The sequence below is a fragment of the Piliocolobus tephrosceles genome, chromosome 10, assembly GCF_002776525.5.
Source record: "Piliocolobus tephrosceles isolate RC106 chromosome 10, ASM277652v3, whole genome shotgun sequence".
Classification (NCBI taxonomy): domain Eukaryota; kingdom Metazoa; phylum Chordata; class Mammalia; order Primates; family Cercopithecidae; genus Piliocolobus; species Piliocolobus tephrosceles.
This window is the reverse complement of record NC_045443.1, coordinates 7731729-7756697: the sequence shown is the minus strand read 5'-3', so window position 1 is coordinate 7756697 and position 24969 is coordinate 7731729. Positions and strand designations below refer to the sequence as shown.

The 24969-nt window shown below is 35.6% G+C and overlaps 1 protein-coding gene across 3 annotated transcripts in view; it reads left to right on the top strand.

Annotated features, from left to right (window-relative positions):
* CD163L1 (CD163 molecule like 1) overlaps positions 1-24969 on the top strand; it is an 88783-nt gene that overhangs the window by 5647 nt on the left and 58167 nt on the right. The window contains exons 3-6 of one of the 3 annotated variants that reach the window (XM_023232478.2): positions 2506-2567; positions 2646-2826; positions 3488-3808; positions 22853-23173. In XM_023232478.2, the coding sequence (XP_023088246.1) occupies positions 2506-2567; positions 2646-2826; positions 3488-3808; positions 22853-23173 (885 nt within the window). Of the gene's footprint in view, positions 1-2505; positions 2827-3487; positions 3809-22852; positions 23174-24969 lie in introns of all 3 variants that reach the window. The other 2 variants (XM_023232479.1, XM_023232477.1) reach the window with 2 other exon arrangements.

Sequence of the window (24969 nt, the reverse complement as noted above, 5' to 3'; positions counted from 1 at the left end):
TCTGCTGTTACAATGGCTATAATTAATTCAGTTTTCATTAAGCAAAATATATTATCTTGTATAAATAAATATTCCCAATGAATTCATCTATTATCCTGTCAATAGTTATTTGGATTTTTCATTACTATGGTCAAATATACTGCTATAAATATGTCTCTGGTGCAGATCTGTGGGAGTTTACTAGGGTCTATAGGTAGAAGTAGAATTACCAGGTTCTGGGATGTGCATGTTTTCAACTTTACCAAATAGGATGAATTCTGCCAACAATGTATATGTATTTTCAGTGACCCATATCCTCACTAATATTTTAAATATTCAGAGTTCTAAAGTTTTGCCAATCAAGAGAGTATAAAGCTGTATCTTTTCATCTTATCTTTCAATTTCCTTAAGACTAACAAGTTTAGGCATTTCTCCATGTATTTAATGGTCATGCCTTTTGTTTTCTTCTGTGAAATATCTGTTCAAGTCATTTGCCCATTTTGCTTATTTTTCTAAATATATACATTTAAAAAATATAATCTGGAGACTTTTCCATAGTCATAATATGTGTTGCTAATATATTCTTCACATTTGTGACTTTTCACTTTTTATATGGTGTATTTTGAAGAATAGAAGTTCTTAATTTATCAAGTTTTCTTCAATAATTTTTATCACACCTTGGTAGAAATTTGGTATGTCTAAAAAATTAGTAGAAATCCTAATGTACACATTGAAAAAATACCTTAATCAATATATTGAAAAAATAGAAATGGCAAATATCAATCATATTAGAATATATATCTCTGTGTATGTGTGTGTGCGTGTGTACCAACTACTTTTTTTTTTTTTTTTTTTTTTTGAGACGGAGTCTCGCTCTGTCTCCCAGGCTGGAGTGCAGTGGCCAGATCTCAGCTCACTGCAAGCTCTGCCTCCCCGGTTTATGCCATTCACCTGCCTCAGCCTCCCGAGTAGCTGGGACTACAGGCGCCCGCCACCTCGCCCGTCTAGTTTTTTGTATTTTTTAGTAGAGACGGGGTTTCACCGTGTTAGCCAGGATGGTCTTGATCTCCTGACCTTGTGATCCGCCCGTCTTGGCCTCCCAAAGTGCTGGGATTACAGGCTTGAGCCACCTCGCCCAGCCACGAACTACATTTTTAAGAGCTTTCATTAGACTTATGAGTTATATGATATGGGCACAGGCATTAGAATGCCCCTCACACACATTTCAACTAAAAAGAAAAATGTACATATAGAAAGAAATAGGAAACAGTAGCAGCACTAGGAACTCAGAAAGAGAAATATAAGGAAACCAAAATTTCTGGTTATTCTCATGAGTATAGTATAGGCAAAACCACACTGAATGAAGACTTATGGTTAACTCACAATCCACTTTCAGAAAGAATATTGTTATCTCTTGTGAAAAATATATTCTCACTGAGCCATTGTGGACTGACACTCAGAAATGGGAAGCCTTTTCTATTGTATTCTCTCGCCCTGTTTCTCTCTCTCTCTCTCTCTGTCTCTTCCTCTCTCCTTCTCTTTCGTTCTCTTTTTCCCTCTTTTTCTTCCTCCTTATTACTTCTCTCTGTCCCTTTGGCTCACTTGCTCTTCTTACTAACATACCCTCTCATCGTCATCATATGCACAGAATTCACCATAAAGTTTCACGTTGAAAAGTCATGGTTGCTTTAAAGTTTTCTCCCTTCACATTGGCTTCTCAATTAAATTTTTATTGTCTGTTCCTCAAAATTTTGGCTTACAAGTAGATTTGGGTTAATATTAATTTCACTTGTTTTAAGTGGATTTTTTTCATCTAGGATTTTTAAAAATCCATTTTACTTATTTCAAATTTTTAAGACGGGATTACGAGTAGTCAGTGGTCATCTGAAGGCCTGACCTTTTCTGAAGTGGTTGTCTACCTGTGATCCACAGAGCTGATGATTAGGGAAGGTGGAGTAACATACTACAATCATGGATGACTAGGTCTCCTCCAGCAAAGCCTATTACCGAATGTATTTAAAACATTTGAGGATATAAATACTCAAAAGTATTTAATGCTGTAGATTTTATTGAGTAGAAAATTGTTATGTCAACCTTACAGGATGTTTTCAATTGTGAAGTATATAAAACATCTCCTTCAAAAATGTGAGGTGGAATCCTCAGATACAGATTATTTTGAAACTGACTAGCCAAGGGACTTTCTTTCATTCTGCCTGCAAAACAGCCAACCTTACCTTTTCTGTGGTTTATATTGGTGGGAATTGCACAGAAAGGAAAAATTTCTTTCCCTTCTTTTTATTTTCACATTACAATGCAAAGCAAAACTATGCTGCAATGTGGTCTCTAGTTCCCTTTCATGAAAAATGAAAGCTTCTCACCTCAAATTTTCTCATTTTTCTTTTCTCTCTACTATAAGTTCTAATAACAACATTTAAGCTAAATGATCATCATCCATCTCACCTACTTATATTATTTCTGCCTTCTAATCTTTGCCATCTCTAGTGTATGTTTCTGTCTTTCTTGTAGATGGAACAGATTTGGAGTTGAGGCTGGTCGATGGAGATGGTCCCTGCTCTGGCAGAGTGGAGGTGAAATTCCAGGGACAGTGGGGAACTGTGTGTGATGATGGGTGGAACCCTGCTGCCTCAATTGTCGTGTGCAAACAGCTTGGATGTCCATTTTCTTTCGCCATGTTTCATTTTGGACAACCCGTGACTAGATATGGAAAAATTTGGCTTGATGATGTTTCCTGTTATGGAAATGAGTCAGCTCTCTGGGAATGTCAACACCGGGAATGGGGAAGTCATGATTGTAATCATGGAGAAGATGTTGGTGTGAACTGTTATGGTAAGAGTCTAACTAGAGTAGGAAGGCAAGGTAAGACCTACCCTCAGGAATCATCCGCTGGAAGGTAGGGGTTTCTATTTTGACTTTAATAGTATCCCTCTGGGAGGTGTAGAAAATATTTTATATATTCTCCCCTTCCCTTACTTCCAAAGTAATGTTTAATTGCTTTTCTTTTTATAACTATAACTGAGTTTGGAAAGAAATGGAGAGAGAGAGACAGACAGACAGACAGAGAGAGAGAGAGAGACTATATTATAGTTACCAATGTAATATCTTTATCATAACTGTAATTGAGTTTAGAAAGTAATTAAGAAGGTTGGGAGCAGGGATAGTTTTGATTTCAGTGCCCTTTTTCATGTACCAGATACACTAACAGAACAAATATTTTCTGAAAAATGAGGTATAAAATTGAAGCAAAATGATAAAGAATATCATGCTAATGATTGATTTTTTCACCTAGGATTTTTTTTTGTTTGTTTGTGTATTTGTGTTTAGAAAACAGTCTCACCTACCCCTCCTATAAGTATTTTCAGTTAGGTTTTTTTTTTTTTATTTTTGGTAACTTCATTCATAACAGGGCTATCTTCTAAGAATCCTTTTGATTTTATTTCAGATTCAAAGTTGAATCAATTTTTCATATGTCTGCTTGTCTTTCTCATAGGTGAAGCCAATCTGGGTTTGAGGCTAGTGGATGGAAACAGCTCCTGTTCAGGGAGAGTGGAAGTGAAATTCCGAGAAAGGTGGGGGACTATATGTGATGATGGGTGGAACTTGAATACTGCTGCCGTGGTATGCAGGCAACTAGGATGTCCATCTTCTTTTATTTCTTCTGGAGTTGTTGATAGCCCTGCTGTATTGCGCCCCATTTGGCTGGATGACATTATATGCCAGGGGAATGAGTTGGCAATCTGGAATTGCAGACATCGTGGATGGGGAAATCATGACTGCAGTCACTATGAGGATGTCACATTAACTTGTTATGGTAAGAGCCCAAGACATGTAGAAGAAAGGAACAATTTGTTTAGAAATAGTATGTATGGAAAGAAAAAGGTCAATCATTCTCTGGAGAAGAGTTTTCTCTGGTTATAACAAATTTTTGTTACCCCTGAAATTGCTCCATTCTGGAGTTTTCCTAAACACTCTTCCTAAAACTGCTCTTCCTAACAAATGTAAAGCACATTTTGAGTTTTAATATTTCTGATTACTCAGCAGTATTCCATAGGCTGATCAAATCTTTTTTCTAAAAACCTTTTTCAAATAGCTTCCTGACATAATATCATATTTTCCCCTTCTTTCTCTGAGGTCATTCATTCTTAGTCTAGTTTCCCCACTTTACTAATTCTTTCCAGCTACCAAAACTTAGATTTCATCAGGACTAAGTCCCTAATCTCGCACTACACTCTTTCCCTTGGCAATTTACTTTCTTAGCTTAACAAAAATTCCACACCAGACACTTCCTAAGAGCTCTAGATACATATATCCGTGTGCCTACGAAGGGTCCAAAATGTACTTGAACCTTAACATTTCCAAAAGTAAGCTTATTATCCTTGTTTACTCATCATCAAATCTTCCTAAGCTCAGTAAATAGTATTACTTCCCACTTGATTGTTCAAGTCAGAAATCTAAGGGATCTTAGATCTTTTTTTTTTTTTTATACTTTAAGTTCTAGGGTACATGTGTTTGTTACATAGGTATACATGTGCCATATTGGTTTGCTGCACCCATCAACTCGTTATATGCATTAGGTATTTCTCCTAATGCTATCCTTCCCCCAGCCCCTCACTCCCCACACAGGCCCCGGTGTGTGATGTTCCCCGCCCTGTGTCTATGTGTTCTTGTTGTTCAACTAGGGGATCACTTTTAAGTCCTTCATTTCTCTGTTAGCACACTATATTCATTACATGACCAGATGGAAATGATTATACTATTTAAATATTTTAAAATGTGGCTTCTTTTTGGGGGGGGACAGAGTCTCATTCTGTTGCCCAGGCTGTTGCCCAGGCTAGAGTGCAGTGGCACGATCTCTGCTCACTGCAACCTCTGCCTCCTGGGTTCCAGCTATTCTCCTGTCTCAGCCTCCTGAGTATCTGGGACTACAGGCACCTGCCACCATGCCCAGCTAAAGTATTTTTAGCAGAGGTGGTGTTTCACCATGTTGGCCAGGCTGGTCTTGATCTCCTGACCTTGTGATCTGCCCGCCTCAGCCTCCCAAAGTGCTAGGATTACAACCATGAGCCACCACACCCAGCTGAAGAATGTGGCTTCTTTTCACCATTTTCATTGCTATCAATATAAACCAAGCAACAATCACTCACCACCTCTAAGAAGTCACTATGGAAAGCAACGACCTCTCCCCAGTGGCCTCTCTGCAGTCATTACAAACACCTTCAAATCCATTCTCCACACTGCAGCGGAAGTGATGTTTTTTGAAGCACATTTATTTGACCTTAAAGTAATATAGGAAATTTCTTATTATCTGCAAGATGTTGCTACTCTCTCCTCTTTTCTGCTTGATCTCTGCTGCATTCTTTCATGTACATGATATTTTCCGTCCCACCTCAGAACATTGAGACATTCTTTTCCTCTAGGTAGAAAAAAACTCTTCCTCCTTCATTTCTCTTAGCTAAATTTGGTTATCCATTAACGTCATCTTAAAGAACATTTCCTCAGGGAAGACTTTCTCAAATATAAACATATCCTATTCATATGCTGTGATGGCACTCTGTCCTGATTCTTCTTGTGTTGATAACATTTTAGTTATTTAATTTCTTGCCTTCTCTCAAATATGCTAATACCAGAGGGATGGGAATTATTTTAAACTTATTTATTCCTAACAATTAGCATAGTTTTCAGCAATTTTTTGTGATCTATACATGTTTATGTTTTAACTGGTTAATTTATTAGAAACTCGGGAAGGTGGAAGAGGCATAGAAAATATGATGCCTTTGTTCCTATTCTTAAAATCCAGCTCCTCCCTATCTTTTGTTTATGTTTGGAATTTTAGGAAGATACAATATTCTTTAATTTCTAAGTGATCTATCTCCTACTGGCTGACAGAGTTCTTACAAAAAGTGAATAATAATCTGAAAGAACTTAAAGTCTTGGAGTAGTTCAAAGTCAGGAAGAGTACTTAGAACCTTCTGTAAAATCTTCTAATTTCTTCTATTTTTTCTTCTATGAACATCTACAGGTTTGTAAACTCCAATAAATGTTTTGAAATAAAGATACAAATTAGTATCAGATTATTTAATAGGATGACTTACTTAATGTAAGTCTTTAGAATTGGGTTACTGAAATCTGAGGTCTTAAAAGCAGTTTTTCAGCAAACAGTATTTCAAAGGGACAAACCCAATTCTCCTGAAGTAAGAAAGGACTTGGTGGCCTCCATGGGTAGAGAAAACACTGGAGTAGCTGTAACTTAATGAGGAAGGTTGCGTGATAGTTGATGAAGCTGAGGGCTTGTACTCAGAGACTGGGGAGCTATGGCAAGAGTTTTAGACTTTATTTTAATAGCCAAGGGTATTCTTTGAAGGGTTTTATGCAAATAATTACCATGATAAAATTTGATTATTATAATATCATGTGGACTAACTGAATGAACAATAGCTTTTGAGAGCCAAGCTGGGATGCAGAGACACGAGTTAAGAAGACCCTGAAGGAGGTCAGGTAAGACATGATAGTGGTTTGACTACGGCTAAAATAGTTAAGATAGAGATAAGTGGATGGATTAGAGTTATAATTACATAGCAGCTTTGATAGTACCAAGAGAAGTGAAAAAAGAGGTGAGAAAGAAAGAAGGGTAAGAATTTTTCCCAAATTTCTTATGTGTACAGACTTGTAGCTAGTAGTACCATTTAAAAGCAAGATGCTAAGAGTGTTAGAACATTTTTGAGGTACTTGGAAAATATGTATGTGGATATTCCCACTGGAAATTCTCAGAAGAAATGTCTGAATTAGAGATATAAATTTAATATCAGCATATCAGCAGTACTTGAGGACTTTGCAATTGATAAAATCTTGGGAGATTTTAGAGGAATTAAGACAGATATGATTTTGTGGTTTACAAATTTACTATAAAGATAAATCCAAGGAAATTCTTAAAACATTTTTGATAATTTGCAGTAATGCCTACTGAAGTGGACATTTTATTTTGATTTATAAATGTCATAATAGCCCCTAAGAATTCTATTATTTAACCTAAAATGTGTTTTAATTGTTACATGGTTTGAAAACATTTCTCCTCATGACAAAATGGGGAAGATAAAAGTATCCAGTTACAATTTCAAATTTGAGATAATACTCTTTATTTTACATAGTTTTTTCTTGTTTATTAAACTTTGCTACACATATCTTCTGATTATGTTTAACAATTTTGGCACGTAACACAATATTGTATATATAATTATATTTTTAAGTCGGTTTTTGTAGAAGAAACTCGGATTAAATAATTTGTTATTTATATTTTTACTTTGGTATTGACACCTATAGACTAGTTTGATTGGATTACTTGAGTCTGCAAACATAATTTATCTACTTCTTCCAGCTACCTGAATGTGAAAGGAACATCAGCAGCAGAATTAGCAAAAGTTAGTTTTATATTTTCACTGCGTTTAAGTGACCACAAATGTCCCCCAAAGTGCAAAATAGAGTATCAAATTCTCGCCAAAATTACAGCTATTGAAAGCAAGTAGTAATGATGAGGGTGGTATATAGGCATAGAAACAAAAGAGAACAAAGGGAAATCAAGTCTAGGTTTGATACAGTACAACTGAATGGGAGAATGAAGAAGTGAGGAAGGGGGCTTTAGTCCAGAAGCTGGTAAATCATATGAAAATACTGGCTTACAATGCGAGAATACTACTCTGAGTGGAGAAAGGAACTACAGAGATAAGTGATAAGTGACAAAGAGATGATTTTTCTAGGGCTTTTTCTTGTTGTGTACTAGACACAATGACTGATTCTGTGAAAAATAAGAAAAAGGTATGTGTTACATATTTTTTCCTCAAGGAACTAATAATCTTCTGGGCAAACAATATGAATACATGCCATCTAAAGAACATTGAAAGTGAACGTATATTTCACACTAAATAGATTCCATTGACTTAAAAAAATTTTTTTTATCAGTACAATTGTCTATGTTATGTAGCTAAATACAATTCTCTAATTTTACTCCTTATTTTAGTTTCTGGATGATAATAGTTTAAACCATAAAGGGGATATCTTGGCAATCAAAATAGTCTTGGATTTTACAGTTTTATTTAAAGGTGTTTGGCTTCAGTTACAGATTTTTCAGTTACAGAAACCCAGTTTTGCCAAGGGCAACCAGACATTATCTGATTCAGCAGAATTTATCTGTTACTAAATTTATAATACAATGACATATAAACAAAGCTTCAAATTATTGTTTTGCAATTAGCAATATAACTATCAAGTAGGCCAGAATGTTTTTGAAAATTGGTTAGAATATACACTCTTCATAGGAAATTTATTATATAATTGTATAATAAGTTTGATGAGACTTAACTAAGAACAAAAGAAGCAAGGGAAGTAAGTTATAATTAATCATTGACCAGCACCATTAAATACAGAGTCTGAAACCTCTATAACTTGGAAGGATGCCTGCATGAGGGGAATGGATTGTCATGTTCACTGAACAAGAATCACATTCGCAAGTATGACATTGTCAAATTCTTGCTATCTGGCCTGCCTTTATCGTTTTATTAAAGCCCTTAATGAGTTTGTTTGACATGTGAAAAGCTGTACGTATTTAATATACACAACTTGATGAGTTTAAGAAAAACTGTAAGCCCATGAAACCATCACCACCATCAAGGCCATAAGAATATGCATCACTTCCCAAAGTTTCTTCCCACCCCTTTTATTATTAATTTTTGGATGGTAAGAACATTTAACATAATATCTACCTTCATAGCTGCTTTTAAGCATGCAGTACAGTATCTGTAGGTCTTTTGAGGTAGAATGAACATTTTAACAATATTAATTCTTTTAATCCGTAAACATGGGATATCTTTCCATGATTTTTATCAATGACTTCTGGTTTTCGGAATACAGATATTTCACCTCCTTAGTTAAATTTACTCCCAGGTATTGTATTCTTTGTGATGCCCTTATAAATGGAATTATTTTCTCAATTTTTTTTCCAGGCAGTTCATTGTCAGTATATAGAAATGCAACTTTTTAGGCCCGGCACTATTGCTCACGCGTGTAATCCCAATACTTTGGGAGGCCGAGGTGGGCAGATCACTTGAGATCAGGAGTTCCAGAGCAGCCTGACCAACATGGTGAAACCCCATCTCTACTGAAAATACAAAAATTAGCCAGGCCTGGTGGCACGTGCCTGTAATTCCAGCTACTTGGGAGGCTGAGGCAGGAGAATTGCTTGAACCTGGGAGGCAGTGAGCCAAGATCATGCCATTGCACTCCAGCCTGGGCGACAGAACAAGACTCTGTCTCAAAAAAAAGAAAGAAAGAAAAAGAAATGCAGCTGCTTTAAAAAATATTTTCTGTATCCTACAAATTTACTGAATTTATTTTTTAGTTCAAGCATTTTTTTTTAAAGTCTCTACAGTTTACTGTATATAAGGTCAAGTCATCTGAAAACATAGACAACCTTCTTTCTTCTTTTGCAATTTGAATGCCTTTTATTTATTTCTCTTGCCTGATTGGTCTGGTGAGGACTTTCAGTACTATATTGAATGGAAGTAGTGACAGTGAGTATCCTTGTCTTGTTACTAATCTTAGAGGAAAACTTTTTAGCTTTCACCACTGAATATAATGTTAGCAGTGGGTTTGCTCTATCTGGTATCTATTACTTTGAAGTACGTTTCTTTTGTACCTAATTTGTTGAGAGAGTTTAGTTTGTTTGTTTGCTTGTTGGAGACGGAGTCTCACTCTGTTGCCCAGGGAGAATTTTTATCATGAAAGAGTGTTGAATTTGTTTTCAACATTCTTTGAAAATGTTTTCAATTTCTTTTTTCCACATCAATTGAGATGATAATATGATTTTTATCTTTCATTCTATTAATATGATGTATTCTATTTATTATTTTCTATATGTTGAACTGTTGTTGCATCTCAGGGATAAATCCCACTTAAGTATGGCTAGTGATCCTATTAATATGTGGTTGAATTTCGTTTGCCAGTTGCTAGTATTTTTTGAAGATTTTTGCAGCCGTTTTTATAAAAGATATTTGTAGTTTCCTTTTCTTATAGTGTCCTTGTCTGACTTTGGTCTCAGGGTAATGATGGCCTCTTCAAATGAGTTTGTAAGTCTTTCCTCCTCTTTGATTTTTTGGAAGACTTTAAGAACTATTGGCATTGATTCTTCTTTAAATGTTCGATTGAATTCACTTGTAACATTATCAGGTCCTGGGCTTTTTCTTATGTGGAGATTGTTGATTACTGATTCAATCTCCTTGTTTATTATTGATCTTCTCAGATTTTCTGTTTATTTTTGAATCAGTCTTTGTAGATTGTATGTTTCTAGGAATGTAACTATTTCTTCTAGATTATACAATTCATTTTTAATAATTGTTTTAGTAATATTTTATGATTGTGTTTCTGTGGTGTCAGTTGTAATGTTTTCTCTTTCATTTATTATTTCATTTATTTGACTTTCCTCTTTTTTTCACAGTCTAGCTAAGTCTGTCAATTTTGTTTTTTTTTTTAAAAAAGCTCTTAGTTTTGTTAACATTTTTGTTTTTATAGCCTCATAGATTTATTCTCTAACATACATTATTTCTTTTCTTCTGTTGACTTCAAGCATAACTTGTTCTTCTTTTTCTTGTTCCTTGAGTTGTAAAGTTTGGTTGTTTGAGATCATTCTTTTTTTCTTAACATAGGTGTTTATCACTGAACTTCCCTCTTAGAATTGCTTTTGCTTCATTTCATAAGTTCTGGCATGTTTTGTTTCTATTTTTGTTTGTCTTAAGATGCTTTTTGATTTCTCTTTTAATTACTTCTTTGACCTATTGATTGTACAAGAGTATGATATTTAATTTCCACATATCTGTGAATTTCTCAACTCTCCTCTGTTACTATTTCCAGTTTCAAACCATTGTAGCCATACGTGATACTTGACATTATTGTTAAATTTGTTTAGACTTGTTTTGTGGCCTAAAATATGATCTGTCCTGGAGCATGATATGTGCACCCTTTAAAAGAAGCTATATTCTGCTACTTTAGATGGAATGTTACTTATGTGTCTGTTAGGTTCCTTTAGTCTATAGTGTTGTTCAAGTCCACTATTTCCTTATTGATTTTCTGTTTGAATTATCTGTCCATTTTTGAAAATGGAGTATTAAAATCCCTACTATTATGTATTACTGTCTATTTCTCCCTTTCGGTCTCTTAATATTTGCTTTATATGTTTAGGTGCTTTGACAGGGGCTCATATATATTTTTTCTTGTTATATCCTCTTGATGAATTAACCCCTTTATCATTATATAATGGACTCCTTTGTCTCTTTTTACAATTTTGGACTTAAATCTATTTTGTCAGATATAAGCATAGATGCTCTGGCTTACCTTTGGTTGCAATTTACATGAAATATGTTTTTTCATCTCTATTTTCAGCCTATGTGTGTCCTAAAACTAAAGAAGTGAGTCCTTTGTAAGCAGCATATATTTGGACCATGATTTTTCTTAATCCATTCAACCACTCTGTCTTTTTATTTATTTATTTTTTGTTTACTTTAAGTTCTGGTACACATGTACAGAACATGCAGGTTTGTTACATGGGTATACATGTGCCATGGCAGTTTGCTGCACCTATCAACCTGATTTTGGGGGAACAGGTGGTGTTTGGTTACATGAATAAGTTCTTTAGTAGTGATTTCTCAGATTTTGATGCACCCATCACCTAAGCAGTATACACTGTATCCACTGTGTAGTTTTATCCTTTACCCACCTCCCACCCTTTCCCCTAAGTCCCCAAAGTCCTATTTATTTATTTATTTATTTTTACTTTAAGTTCTGGGATATGTGTGGGGAACATGCAGGTTTGTTACATAGATATACATGTGCCATGGTGGTTGGCTGACCTATCAACCTGTCATCTAGGTTTTAAGCCCCATATGCTTTCGGTATTTGTCCTAATGCTCTCCCTCCCCTTGCCCCCCATTCCCAGACATGCCCAAGTATCTGATGTTCCCCTCCATGTGTTTATCTGTTCTCATTGTTCAACTCCCACTTACGAGTGAGAACATGTGGTGTTTGGTTTTCTGTTCTTGTGTTAATTTGGTGAGAATGATGGTTTCCAGCTTCATCCATGTCCCTGCAAAGAACATGAACTCATTCTTTTTTATGGCTGCATAGTAATCCATGGTGTATATGTGCCACATTTCCTTTATCCAGTGTATTATTGATGGGCATTTGGGTTGGTTCCAAGTCTTTGCTTTTGTAAATAGTACTGCAATAAACATGTGTGAGCATATGTTTTTATAGTAGAATGATTTATAATCTTTGGGTATTTACCAAGTAATGGGGTTGCTGGGTCAAATGGTATTTCTAGTTCTAGACCCTTGAGGAATTGCCACAGTCTTCCACAATTGTTGAACTAATGTACATCTCCACATCCTCGCCAGCATCTGTTGTTTCCAGAGTTTTTAATGATCGCCATTCTAACTGGTGTGAGATGTATCTCACTGTGGTTTTGGTTTGCATTTCTCTGATGACCAGTGATGATGAGCTTTTTTTCATATGCTTGTTGGTTGCATAAACGTCTTCTTTTGAGAAGTGTCTGTTCGTATCCTTCGCCCACTTTTTGATGAGGTTGTTTGTTTTTTTCTTGTAAACTTGTTTAAGTTCCTTGTAGATTCTGGATATTAGCCCTTTGTCAGATGGACAGATTGCAAAAATTTTCTCCTATTCTGTAGGTTGCCTGTTCACTCTGATGATAGTTTCTTTTGCAGAGCAGAACCTCTGTAGTTTAATTAGATCCTATTTGTCAATTTTGGCTTTTGTTGCCATTGCTTTTGCGTTTGAGTCATAAAGCCTTTGCACATGCCTATATCCTGAATGGTATTGCCTAGGTTTTCTTCTAGGATTGTTTGTGATTTTAGGTCTTACATTTAAGTCTTTAATCCATCTTGAGTTAATTTTTGTATAAAGTGTAAGGAAGGGTTCCAGTTTCAGTTTTTCCGCATATGGCTAGCCAGTTTTCCCAGCATCATTTATTAAACAGGGAATCCTTTACCCATTGCTTGTTTTTGTCATGTTTGTCAAGGATTAGATGGTTATAAATGTGTGGTGTTATTTCTGAGGCCTCTGTTCTGTTCCATTGGTCTATATTTCTGTTTTGGTACCAGTACCATGCTGGTTTGGTTATTGCCTTGTAGTGTAGTTTTGAAGTTAGGTAGCATGATGCCCTCAGCTTTGTTCTTTTTCCTTAGAATTGTCTTGGCTATACAGGCTCTTTTTTGGTTCCATATGCAATTTAAAGTAGTTTTTTTCTACTTCTGTAAAGAAAGTCAATGGTAGCTTGATGGGAATAGCATTGAATCTATAAATTACTTTGGGCAGTATGGCCATTTTCACAGTATTGAATCTTTTTATCCATGAGCATTGAATGTTTTTCCATTTGTTTGTATCCTCTCTGCTTTCTTTGAGCAGCAGTTTGTAGTTCTCCTTGAAGAGGTCCTTCATGTCACTTGTAAGTTGTATTCCTAGGTATTTTATTATTTTTGTAGCAATTGTGAATGGGAGTTCACTCATGATTTGGCTCTCCGCTTGTCTATTATTGTTGTATAGGTATACTTGTGATTTTTACACATCGATTTTGTATCCTGAGACTTTGCTGACATTGCTTATCAGTTTAAGGAGATTTTGGGCTGAGACATGGGGTTTTCTAAATATACATCATGTCATCTGCAAACAAAGACCATTTGACTTCCTCTCTTCCTATTTGAATACGCTTTATTTCTTTCTCTTGCCTGATTGCCCTGGCCAGAACTTTCAGTACTATGTTGAATAGGAGTGGTGAGAGAGGGCATCCTTGTCTTGTGCTGGTTTCCAAAGGGGATGCTTTCAGCTTTTGCCCATTCAGTATATTGGCTATAGGTTTATCATAAATAGCTCTTATTATTTTGAGCTGTCTTCCATCAATACCTAGTTTATTGAGAGTTTTTTTTTTTGTTGTTGTTGTTTTTTGTTTACCATGAAGGGGTGTTGAATTGTATCAAAGACCTTTTCTGCATCTTTTGAGGTACTCATGTGGTTTCTGTCATTGGTTCTGTTTATGTAATGGATTACATTTATTGATTTGTGTATGTTGAACCAGCCTGGAATCCCAGGGATGAAGCCAATTTGATCGTGGTGAATACACTTTTTTGTGTGCTGCTGGATTCAGTTTGCCAGTATTTTATTGAGGATTTTTGCGTTGATGTTCATCAGGGATATTGACCTGAAATTTACTTTTTTTTGTTGTGTCTCTCCCAGGTTTTGGAATCAGGATAATGCTGGCCTCATAAAATTGAGTTAGGGAGGAGAATCTCTTTTTCTATTGTTTGGAATTGTTTCAGAAGGAATGGTACCAAATCCTCTTTGTACCTCTTGCAGAGTTCGGCTGTGAATCCTCTGGTCCTGGGCTTTTTTGGGTTGGTAAGCTATTAATTAGGGTCTCTTTTTCAGAATTTGTTATCGGTCTATTCAGGGATTCAACTTCTTTCTGGTTTAGTCTTGGGAGGATGTATGTGTTCAGGAGTTTATCCATTTCTTCTAGATTTTCTAGCTTATTTGTGTAGAGGTGGATATAGTGTTCTCTGATGGTAGTTTGTACTTCTGTGGGATCAGTGGCGATATCCCCTTTATCATTTTTATTGTGTCTATTTGATTCTTCTCTCTTTTCTTATTAGTCTGGCTAGCAGTTTATCTATTTTGTTAATCTTTTCAAAAAACCAGCTCCTGGGTTGATTGTTTTTTGAAGGTTTTTTTTTGTGTCTCTATCTCTTTCAGTTTTGCTCTTATCTTAGTTATTTCTTCTCTTTTGCTAGCTTCTAAATGTGTTTGCTCTCCTTCTCTAGTTCTTTTAATTGTGATGTTGGAGTGTCAATTTTAGATCATTCCTGCTTTCTGATGGCGTTTAATGCTATAAAGTTCCCTCTTAACACTGTGTTAGCTGTGTCCCAGAGATTCTGCTACATTGTCTCTTTGTTCTCATTGGTTTCAATGATCTGTATTATTTCTGCCTTAATGTTGTTATTTACTTAGTAGTCATTCAGAAGCAGGTTGTTCAGCTTCCATGTAGTTGTGTGGTTTTGAGTGTGTTTCCTAATTCTGAGTTCTAATTTGATTGCACTGTGGCCTGAGAGACTGTTTGTTATTATTTCCATTCTTTTGCATTTGCTGAGGAATGTTTTACTTCCAATTATGAGATTGATTTTAGAATAAGTGCTATGTGGTGCTGAGAAAAATGTATATTCTGTTGATTTGCTGTGGAGAGTTTTGTAGATATCTATTAGGTTTCCTTGGCCCAGACCTGAGTTGAACTCTTGAATGTCCTTGTTAATTTTCTGTCTCGTTGATCTTTCTAATGTTGAAAGTGGGGTGTTAAAGTCTCCCACTATTATTGCGTTGAAGTCTAAGTCTCTTTGTAGGTCTCTAAGAACTGGTTTTATGAATCTGGTGCTCCTGTATTGGGTGCACCTGTATATATATACACACACACACATATATATGTATATATAAATATATATACATGTATATATGTACACATGAATATATATGTATATACATAGACATACATGCACATGCATATATATGTATATATACATATATGTATTATACACATGTATATGTATACACATATACATATATACACATATACATATCCATACATGTATGTATATATACACATATATATACATACATGCGTATATATGCATATATGTTTACATATATGTATTACACACGTATATATGCATACACATATACGTATATCTATGTATGCATGTATTATACATGTACACGTGTATTATACATGTGTATAATACATATATATGCATGTCCATAACATATATGTATACACATATGGATATACATACATGTATATGGATATACATGTCTATACATATGTATATAGATATACATATATGTATGAATATATGTATATGCATGTATGTATATAGCATATTTTGTTTCTAATTCAGCTTATTTGGATCTTATATATACATGTGTATGTGTATATATACATGTGTATATATTTATATTTTTTATATATTCATATATATATGATAGCTCTACTTATTGCATTATTCCCTTTACCATTATGTAATGCCTTTCTTTGTCTGTTTTGATCTTTGTTGGTTTAAAGTCTTTCTATCAGAGACTAGGATTGCAACCCCTGCTTTTTTTTTTTGCTTTCCATTTGCTTGGTAAATATTTCTCCATCCCTTTATTTTGAGCTGATGTATGTCTTTGCACATGAGATTTGTCTCTTGAATATAGCACACCAATGGGTCTTGACTCTTTATCCAATTTGCCAGCCTGTGTCTGTTAATTGGGGCATTTAGCCTATTTACATTTAAGGTTAATATTGTTATGTGTGAATTTGATCCTGTCATCATGATGCTAGCTGGTTATTTTGCACATTAGTTGATGCAGTTTCTTTGTAGTGTCATTGGTCTTTATATTTTTGCGTGTTTTTGCAGTGGCTGGTACTGGGTTTTCCTTTCCATATTTAGTGCTTCCTTCAGGAGCTCTTGTAAGGCAGGTCTGGTGCTTGTCTGTAAAGGATTTTGTTTCTCTTTCATCTATGAAACTTAGTTTTGCTGAATATGAAATTCTGCAATGAAAATTCTTTTCTTTAAGAATGTTGAATATTGGCACCCAATCTCTTTGGGCTTGTAGGGTTTCTGCAGAGAGATCTGCTGTTAGTCTGATGGGCTTCCCTTTTTGGGTAACCCGACCTTTCTCTCTGGCTGCCCTTAACAGTTTTTCATTAGTTTCAACCTTTGGAATCTGACGATTATGTGTCTTGGGGTTGCTTTTCTTAAGGTGTATCTTTGTGGTGTTCTCTGTATTTTCTGAATTTGAATTTCAGCCTGTCTTGCTAGGTTGGGGACATTCTCCTGGATAATATCCCAAAGAGTGTTTTCCAACTTGGTTCCTTTCTCCTCATCACTTTCAGGTACACTAATCAATCATAGGTTTGGTCTTTTCACATAGTCCCACATTTCTTTGAGGCTTTGTTCGTTCCTTTTCAATATTTTTTCTCTAATCTTGTCTTCACGCTTTATTTCATTAAGCTGATCTTCAATCTCTGATATCCTCTCTTCTGCTTGATCGAGTTGGCTATTGATACTTGTGTTTGCTTCACGAAGTTCTTGTGCTGTATTTTTCAGCTCCATCAGGTCATTTATGTTCTTCTCTAAACTGATTATTCTAGTTAATAGTTCTTTAACCTTTTTTCAAGGTTCTTAGCTTCCTTGAATTAGGTTAGAACACGCTCCTTTAGCTCAGAGGAGTTTATTACCCACCTTCTGAAGCCTCCTTCTGTCAGTTCATCAAACTTATTCTATGTATGTATATACATACATATATATGTATATAGTTTATATACATGTGTGTATAATACATATATACAAACTCATTTATGCCCTTGCTGGAGAGGAGTTGCAATCATTTGGAGAAGAGGTATTCTGGTTTTGGGAATTTTCAGCATTTATGCACTGTTTTTTCCTCATCTTCATGGGTTAATCTACCTTAGATCTTTGTGGCTGAAGACTTTTGGATGGGGTTTCTGTGTGGACGTTCTTTAGTTGATGTTGATGTTATTGCTTTTTGTTTGTTAGTTTTTTCTTCTATCAGTCATGCCCCTTTTCTCCAGGTCTGCTGCAGTTTGCTTGGGCTCTACTCCAGACCCTATTTGCCTGGTTATCACCAACAGAGGGTGCAGGACAGCAAATATTGCTGCCTGCTCTTTCCTGTAGAAGCTTTGTCCCAGAGGGCACCGGCCTGATGCCAGCCTGAGCTCTCTTGTATGAGGGGTCTGTCAACCCCTGTTGGGAGTTCTCTCCCAGTCAGAAGTCATGGAGTTCAGGGACCCCCTAGAGGAGGCAGTTTTTCCCTTAGCAGAGCTCAAGCGCTGTGGTGGTTGAATCCTCCTTGTCAGGATCTGCTGCTCTATTCTCCATTATATCATTCCTATACCTTTGCATCTTCATAGCTTAGTTCCCACTTATGAGTGAGAACATACAATGTTTGGTTTTCCATTCCTGAGTTACTTCACTTAGAATAATGGTCTGCAATTCCATCCAGGTTGCTGTGAATGCCATTATTTCATTCCATTTTTATGGCTGAGTAGTATTCCATGGTGTATACATAGATATAGATATAGATATAAATTGTGATATATATATCACAATTTCTTTACCCACTCATTGATTGATGGGCATTTGGGTTGTTGCCATGTTTGTACAATTGCAAATTGTGCTGCTATAAACATGCATGTGCAAATACCTTTTTCAGATAATGACTTCTTTTCCTCTGGGTAGAAACCCATCAGTGACAGACTGGATTAAGAAAATGTGGCACATATACACCATGGAATACTATGCAGCCATAAAAAAGGATGAGTTCGTGTCCTTTATAGGGACATGGATGCAGCTGCAAACCATCATTCTCAGCAAACTATCGCAAGAACAGAAAACCAAACACCGTGTGTTCTCACTCATAGGTGGGAATTGAACAATGAGATCACTTGGACACAGGAAGGGGAACATCACATACCAGGGCCTATTGTGGGGAGGGCGGAGCGGGGAGGGATAGCATTAGGAGATATACCTAATGTAAATGATGAGTTAATGGGTGCAGCACACCAACATGGCACATGTATACATATGTAACAAACCTGCACATTGTGCACATGTACCCTAGAACTTAAAGTATAATAATAATAATTTAAAAATATCTATTTATGCTCTTTCAGACTTTCTGATGTAGGCATTTAAGGCTATGAACTTTCCTCTTAGCACCACCTTTGTTTTATTCCAGAGGTTTTGATAGGTTGTGTGACTATTACCATTCAGTTCAAAGAATTTTTAAATTTCCATCTTGATTTCATTGTTGACCCAGTGCTCATTCAGGAGCAGATTATGTAATTTCCATGTATTCGCATTGTTTTGAGGATTTCTTTTGGGGCTGATTTCCAATTTTCTTCCACTGTGGTATGAGAGTGTACTTGATATAATTTTGATTTTCTTAAATGTGTGGAGACTTGTTTTGTGGCCTATCATATGATCTATTTTACAGAATATTCCATGTGCTGATGAATAGAATGCATATTCTGCAGCTGTTGGGTAAAATTTTCTGTAGAAATATGTTAAGTCCATTTGTTCTGCCGCTTGTTTGCCATTTTTTAACCTCTCCACTCTGTTTTTTCATTAGAGAATTTAATCAATTTACATTTAAAGCAATTATTGATAGGTAAGAACCTGTTGATGCCATTTTGTTAATTATTTTACACTGTTTTGAGATACAATAACAACAACAAAAAACTGCAGGCCAATATCCCTGATGAATATTGATGTGAAAATCCTCAATAAAATACTGGCAAACCGAATCCAGCAGCACATCAAAAAGCTTATCCACCATGATCAAGTCGTCTTCATCTCTGGGATGCAAGGTTGATTCAATATATGCAAATCAGTAAATGTAATCCTTCACATAAACAGAACCAATGACAAAAACCACATGATTATCTCAATAGATGCAGAAAAGGCCTTCAATAAAATTCAACACCCCATCATGGTAAAAACTCTCAATAAGCTAGGTATTGATGGAATGTATCTCAAAATAATAAGAGATATTTATGACAAACCCATAGCCAATATCATACTGAATGGGCAAAAGCTGGAAGCATCCCCTTTGAAAACCAGCACAAGGCAAAGATGCCCTCTCTCACCACTCCTATTCAACGTAGTATTAGAAGTTCTGGCCAGGGCAATCAGGCAAGAGAAAGAAATAAAGGGTATTGAAATAGAAGGAGAGGAAGTCAAATAGTCTCTGTTTGCAGATGACATGATTGTATATTTAGAAAACCCCATCGTCTCAGCTCAAAATCTCCTTAAGCTCATGAGCAAATTCGGCAGAGTCTCAGGATATGAAATCAATGTGCAAAAATCACAAGCATTCCTATACACCAATAATAGACAGAGAGCCAAATCATGAGTGAACTCCCATTCACAATTGCTACTAAGAGAATAAAATACCTAGAAATACAACTTACAAGGGATGTGAAGGACCTCTTCAAGGAAAACTACAAACCACTGCTCAAGGAAATAAGAGAGGACACAAACATAGAAAAACATTCCATGCTCATAAATAGGATCAATATCATGAAAATTACTTTGGGCCATACTGCCTAAAGTAATTTATAGATTCAATGCTATCCCCATCAAGCTATCATTGATTTTCTTCACAGTACTAGAAAAAAATATGTTAAATTGCATATGGAACCAAAAAAGAGCCTGTTTGGCCAAGACAATCCTAAACAAAAACAACAAAGCTGGAGACATCATGCTATCTGACTTCAAACTGTACCTCAAGGCTACAGTAACCAAAGCAGCATGTTACTGATACCAAAACAGATACATAGACCAATGGAACAGAACAGAGGCCTCAGAAATAATGCCACACACCTACAACCATCTGATCCTTGACAAACCTGACAAAAACAAGCAATGGGGAAAGGATTCCTTATTTAATAAATGGTATCAGGAAACTGGATAGCCATATGCAGAAAACTGAAACTGGAACCCTTCCTTACACCTTATACAAAAATTAACTCAAGATAGATTAAACACTTAAATGTAAGACCTAAAACCATAAAAACCCTAGAAGAAAACCTATTCTAGGTTTTCTAGGTATTTCTAGGCAATACCATTCAGGACAAAGGCATGGGCAAAGACTTCATAACTAAAACACCAAAAGCAATGGCAACAAAAGCCAAAATTGACAAATGGGATCTAATTAAACTAAGGAGCTTCTGCACAGCAAAAGAAACTATTGTCAGAGTGAACAGTCAACCTACAAAATGAGAGAAAATGTTTGCAATCTGTCCATCTGACAAAGGGCTAATATCCAGAATCTACAAGGAACTTTAAGCAAATCTACAGGAAAAAACAAACCAGCCCATCAAAATAACAAAAGCAGAGGCACTGTTTTGACTCAAAGAGCTGGCATGCCCAATTGTGAATCACTTTGAGTATGCCTAGATCCAAGGTTCCACATTATTTCTGGGAATTTATTTCCTTAATCAATAATTAGATTAAGAAAAAAACATCTAAATAGTTAGAAGAGAAGATTTGGAGTGTTCTCACCACGAATAAAAGACAAAATTTTGAGGTGACAGATATCCAAATTACTCTAATTTGAATATTTCATACTTTATATAGGTATCAGAATATCACATGTATCCCCAAAATACATACAACTGATATATATCAACAAAAACTAAAAAATAGAAATAGTTTAAAAATATTGCTAATATAACGTTCTGTTTCTTGAACCTAGCAATATATTAAAATAATAATACACTGTGACTAACTGTCTTTCAATGAATGAATGGGGTAACAAAGTTCTATATTCTCACTGTGGTAATAGTTACACAAATTAATGCCTATATTACAACTCAGAGAACTCTACGCACACAAGTGTACACAAGACCAATTTTACTGTATGTTAATTTATTAAATAAAGATAAATAATCTGTAAAAAAGACTCATTCATTTAACTGACAGATATGGGGACAAAACAAGCAATTGGAGAGAGAGGGAGACAGACAGACAGACAATGTATTCTTGGATTCTTGGAAGACCTAGGCAAATATAATATATAATATAAAATATTATATATAATATTTTATATATATAGTGGTCAGTTTTGCTAAGTGTAAAAATATATATGTACACACACAGTTGGCCTTTAGAATCTGTGGGTTTCACATCCATGGAGTCAATCAACCGCTGATGGAAACTTTGCATTTAGTTGGATCTGTGGGTGTGAAACCAGCAGACACGGAAGGCCAACTAAGGAACTTGAATATCTGCAGATTTTAGTATCCATAGGAGTCCTGGAACCACACCCCCTGTGGATATGGTGAGACGATTGTGTGTATGTGTGTGTGTGTGTGTGTGTGTGTGTGTATATATGTCCAAATTCTCAGTCTTTCCTTATTTCCTTATATCACCTAGCAAAATTGATCACTATATATATACATACATATATAAAATATCCAAATTCTCAGTCTTTCCTTATTTCCTTTTTTCTTTATATCACTTAGTAAAATTGACCACTACGCATGATATATATATGTGTAGCGGTCAATTTTGCTAAGTGATATAAAGAAATAAGGTAATAAGGAAAGGCTGATAATTTGAATTAAATCAACAGAGTATTTTAATAATATGACAAGTCCATAATTTATGGCTGGCCACACTTGCTTTCACCTTTGGAAGTTTTATTTTTCATTTGTTTCATTTGTTCCATTTCATTCAAGAGTAAATTCCAGTAAGATGAATAATTGGAAGTTATATTGCAAGAAGGTGGAGTTAAATGTTCATTCAAAGGAAGAAAAATTTTTGAAGTAGGAATAAGAGGATGATGACAGTGATGACAATGATATCTTATTGCCACTGCTTATACACAGTTATAAGTTCTAAAATGGTTGCTGGCTAGACTCAGAGCCAGCAAAGGCTCATGTTTTGACAACAAATTTACATGCATTCTTGACCTTTGATAGATTTATTCTTAACTCACAATCAGAAAGGGCATTTCTACTCTCTGTTGTGCTTTATTCCCCAAATGCCAGAGATTCTGGTGGATTGTCAACATCATAGCATGATCCTTTCCTGGGATAGATTCTATTACATTAATCTTGTACGTGTACAAGAATTTTAAAAAGCAAGAGTTAGGCATTCATTGAATCTCAATTTGGATAGCAGGATCTGGAATCTGAAGTTTCTGATCAAAACTTCACCTGGGCTTTGTGTTTATATCTCTGTTTCAGATAGTAGTGATCTTGAACTAAGGCTTGTAGGTGGAACTAACCGCTGTGTGGGGAGAGTAGAGCTGAAAATCCAAGGAAGGTGGGGGACCATATGCCACCATAAGTGGAACAATGCTGCAGCCGATGTCGTATGCAAGCAGTTGGGATGTGGAACTGCACTTCACTTTGCTGGCTTGCCTCATTTGCAGTCAGGGTCTGATGTTATATGGCTTGATGGTGTCTCCTGCTCCGGTAATGAGTCTTTTCTTTGGGACTGCAGACATTCTGGAACCGTAAATTTTGACTGTATTCATCAGAACGATGTGTCTGTGATCTGCTCAGGTAAGACTTACATCCACATGATTACATCAGATAAAATTCCTATTTTGGAGAACTAGGACCAAACCCTGAAGAAGTTACAACCAATTGTGATGTGTAAGAATTGACACTTTCAATTCTTCCTCAGGGAACATGCCTGTATTTTATGCAGCATATTACATTGTAAGCCTCATGGGAATAAGGTTTTTACCCAGCCCCAACACACCATTTTACTTAATTCTAATTGGTGCAACAAAATATCCAATCTAGTCAAAATTGCTATTAATCTATACAAGTGTATGGCTTATATTAATATTCAGTATAATTTTTAAATGTGTAATCACTTTGCATATTCATAGATACAACTATATTTTTCTATGTTATCATTGAGTTTGTTTTAGCACTTCCTCTCATTAAAATAAACTATTTCCAAAGAGTACCTATCTAAAAATTTATGACTTTGCTAATTACTTTGTACCTTATACTAGTAAAATTTTTGTCTGCAGCCATTTGTTTTCTAGTTTGCAACTCTCAACTACAAGCAAGTTACCCCTCACTGTTTATTTATAGTTTTGTATATCAGGGGTTAAAATATCATTCATATTTCTCTCACAGTAGTATTTTATGTTTAAAGATGTAATTAAACGTGTTCACTGTCTTAATAAGATTAAATCCACACCTTCTAATATTCTTATGAAAGGAGAATCCCTAGATGTAGAGCCAAGTATTTTCCTCTGAGAGTCAGTTTGTCTTGATAGAAGAGGCTTCTTTAGTAAATTATTACTGACCTTATTCGACCAGCCTTACACAGGATGCCTTAATCTTATTTCCTACAGAATTTGAGATCAGGTCGCCTTTTTTAAGAAGAGTTTTGCTTAAGTCTAGAGTATGCAGCAGGGAACGATATACATAGAAAAACATATGTAGACAAAGAGGTTTATGGGTTTAGCTGTACCTTAGCCACAGGATTTATGCCACCCTCATAGGACTTTTGGGAAGGATAATATATTCAGAATATCTTTTAATCCTTTTCTTTCTGTTTATACTAGTTTGCTTGCAAGTTTTATCTGGGGAACGACCACTTTCACCATTCAAAAGAGTTTCCCACAGTATATGTGGTCAATCCATCATTTACAAGAAAAATTTTCCTCCACATAAAAGGGAGGTAGAGAAAAGAGGGAGACATGAGAAGATGAGAGAGATGAGAGGAGAGGGGGAGGAAACAGGAAGAGAGAGAATCTTAATCATTTTGATACATTTTCTTACAATGAAGTGAATTCATAACAGTGTGCTTCTGACTTGATATAACATCCCTAACTGTAAGACCAGTTGCTATTCAAACTCTGAAACTTCCGGAACGATGTGCCTCTGGAAGAGTAAGGAAGGGCCAGGAAGAATGATGCAGATGTGAAAACAAGGTGGGAAAACAATCCCAACACTGAAAACAGATGTGCATGTGGCCAACCCACAGGAAAATGGGTAGTTAGATACATTGGCCTTCTCTGCAGCCCTGTAGTCAAAGGAGTTTTTTTTCACCAAACAAAAACAGTTCACAGTTTCACAGTTTAAAATCTGTCACTTGATAATTATGTGACCCTATATAAGTCAATCTCCAAGTTGCAGATTTCTTATATCATGACTAGGATAACAGCATTAAATAAAATAGTGCAGGGAAAATACCTAAAATGTGCCAGGCAACCAAGAAGTTCTCCACAGGTTTAGGCATGATTATTATCATCATTATACCCGCACTATCTATAGGAAAATAAACCTCCAAATCTCCCGAGACTAACCTATTCAATGGGAACCAGATTTCTCAC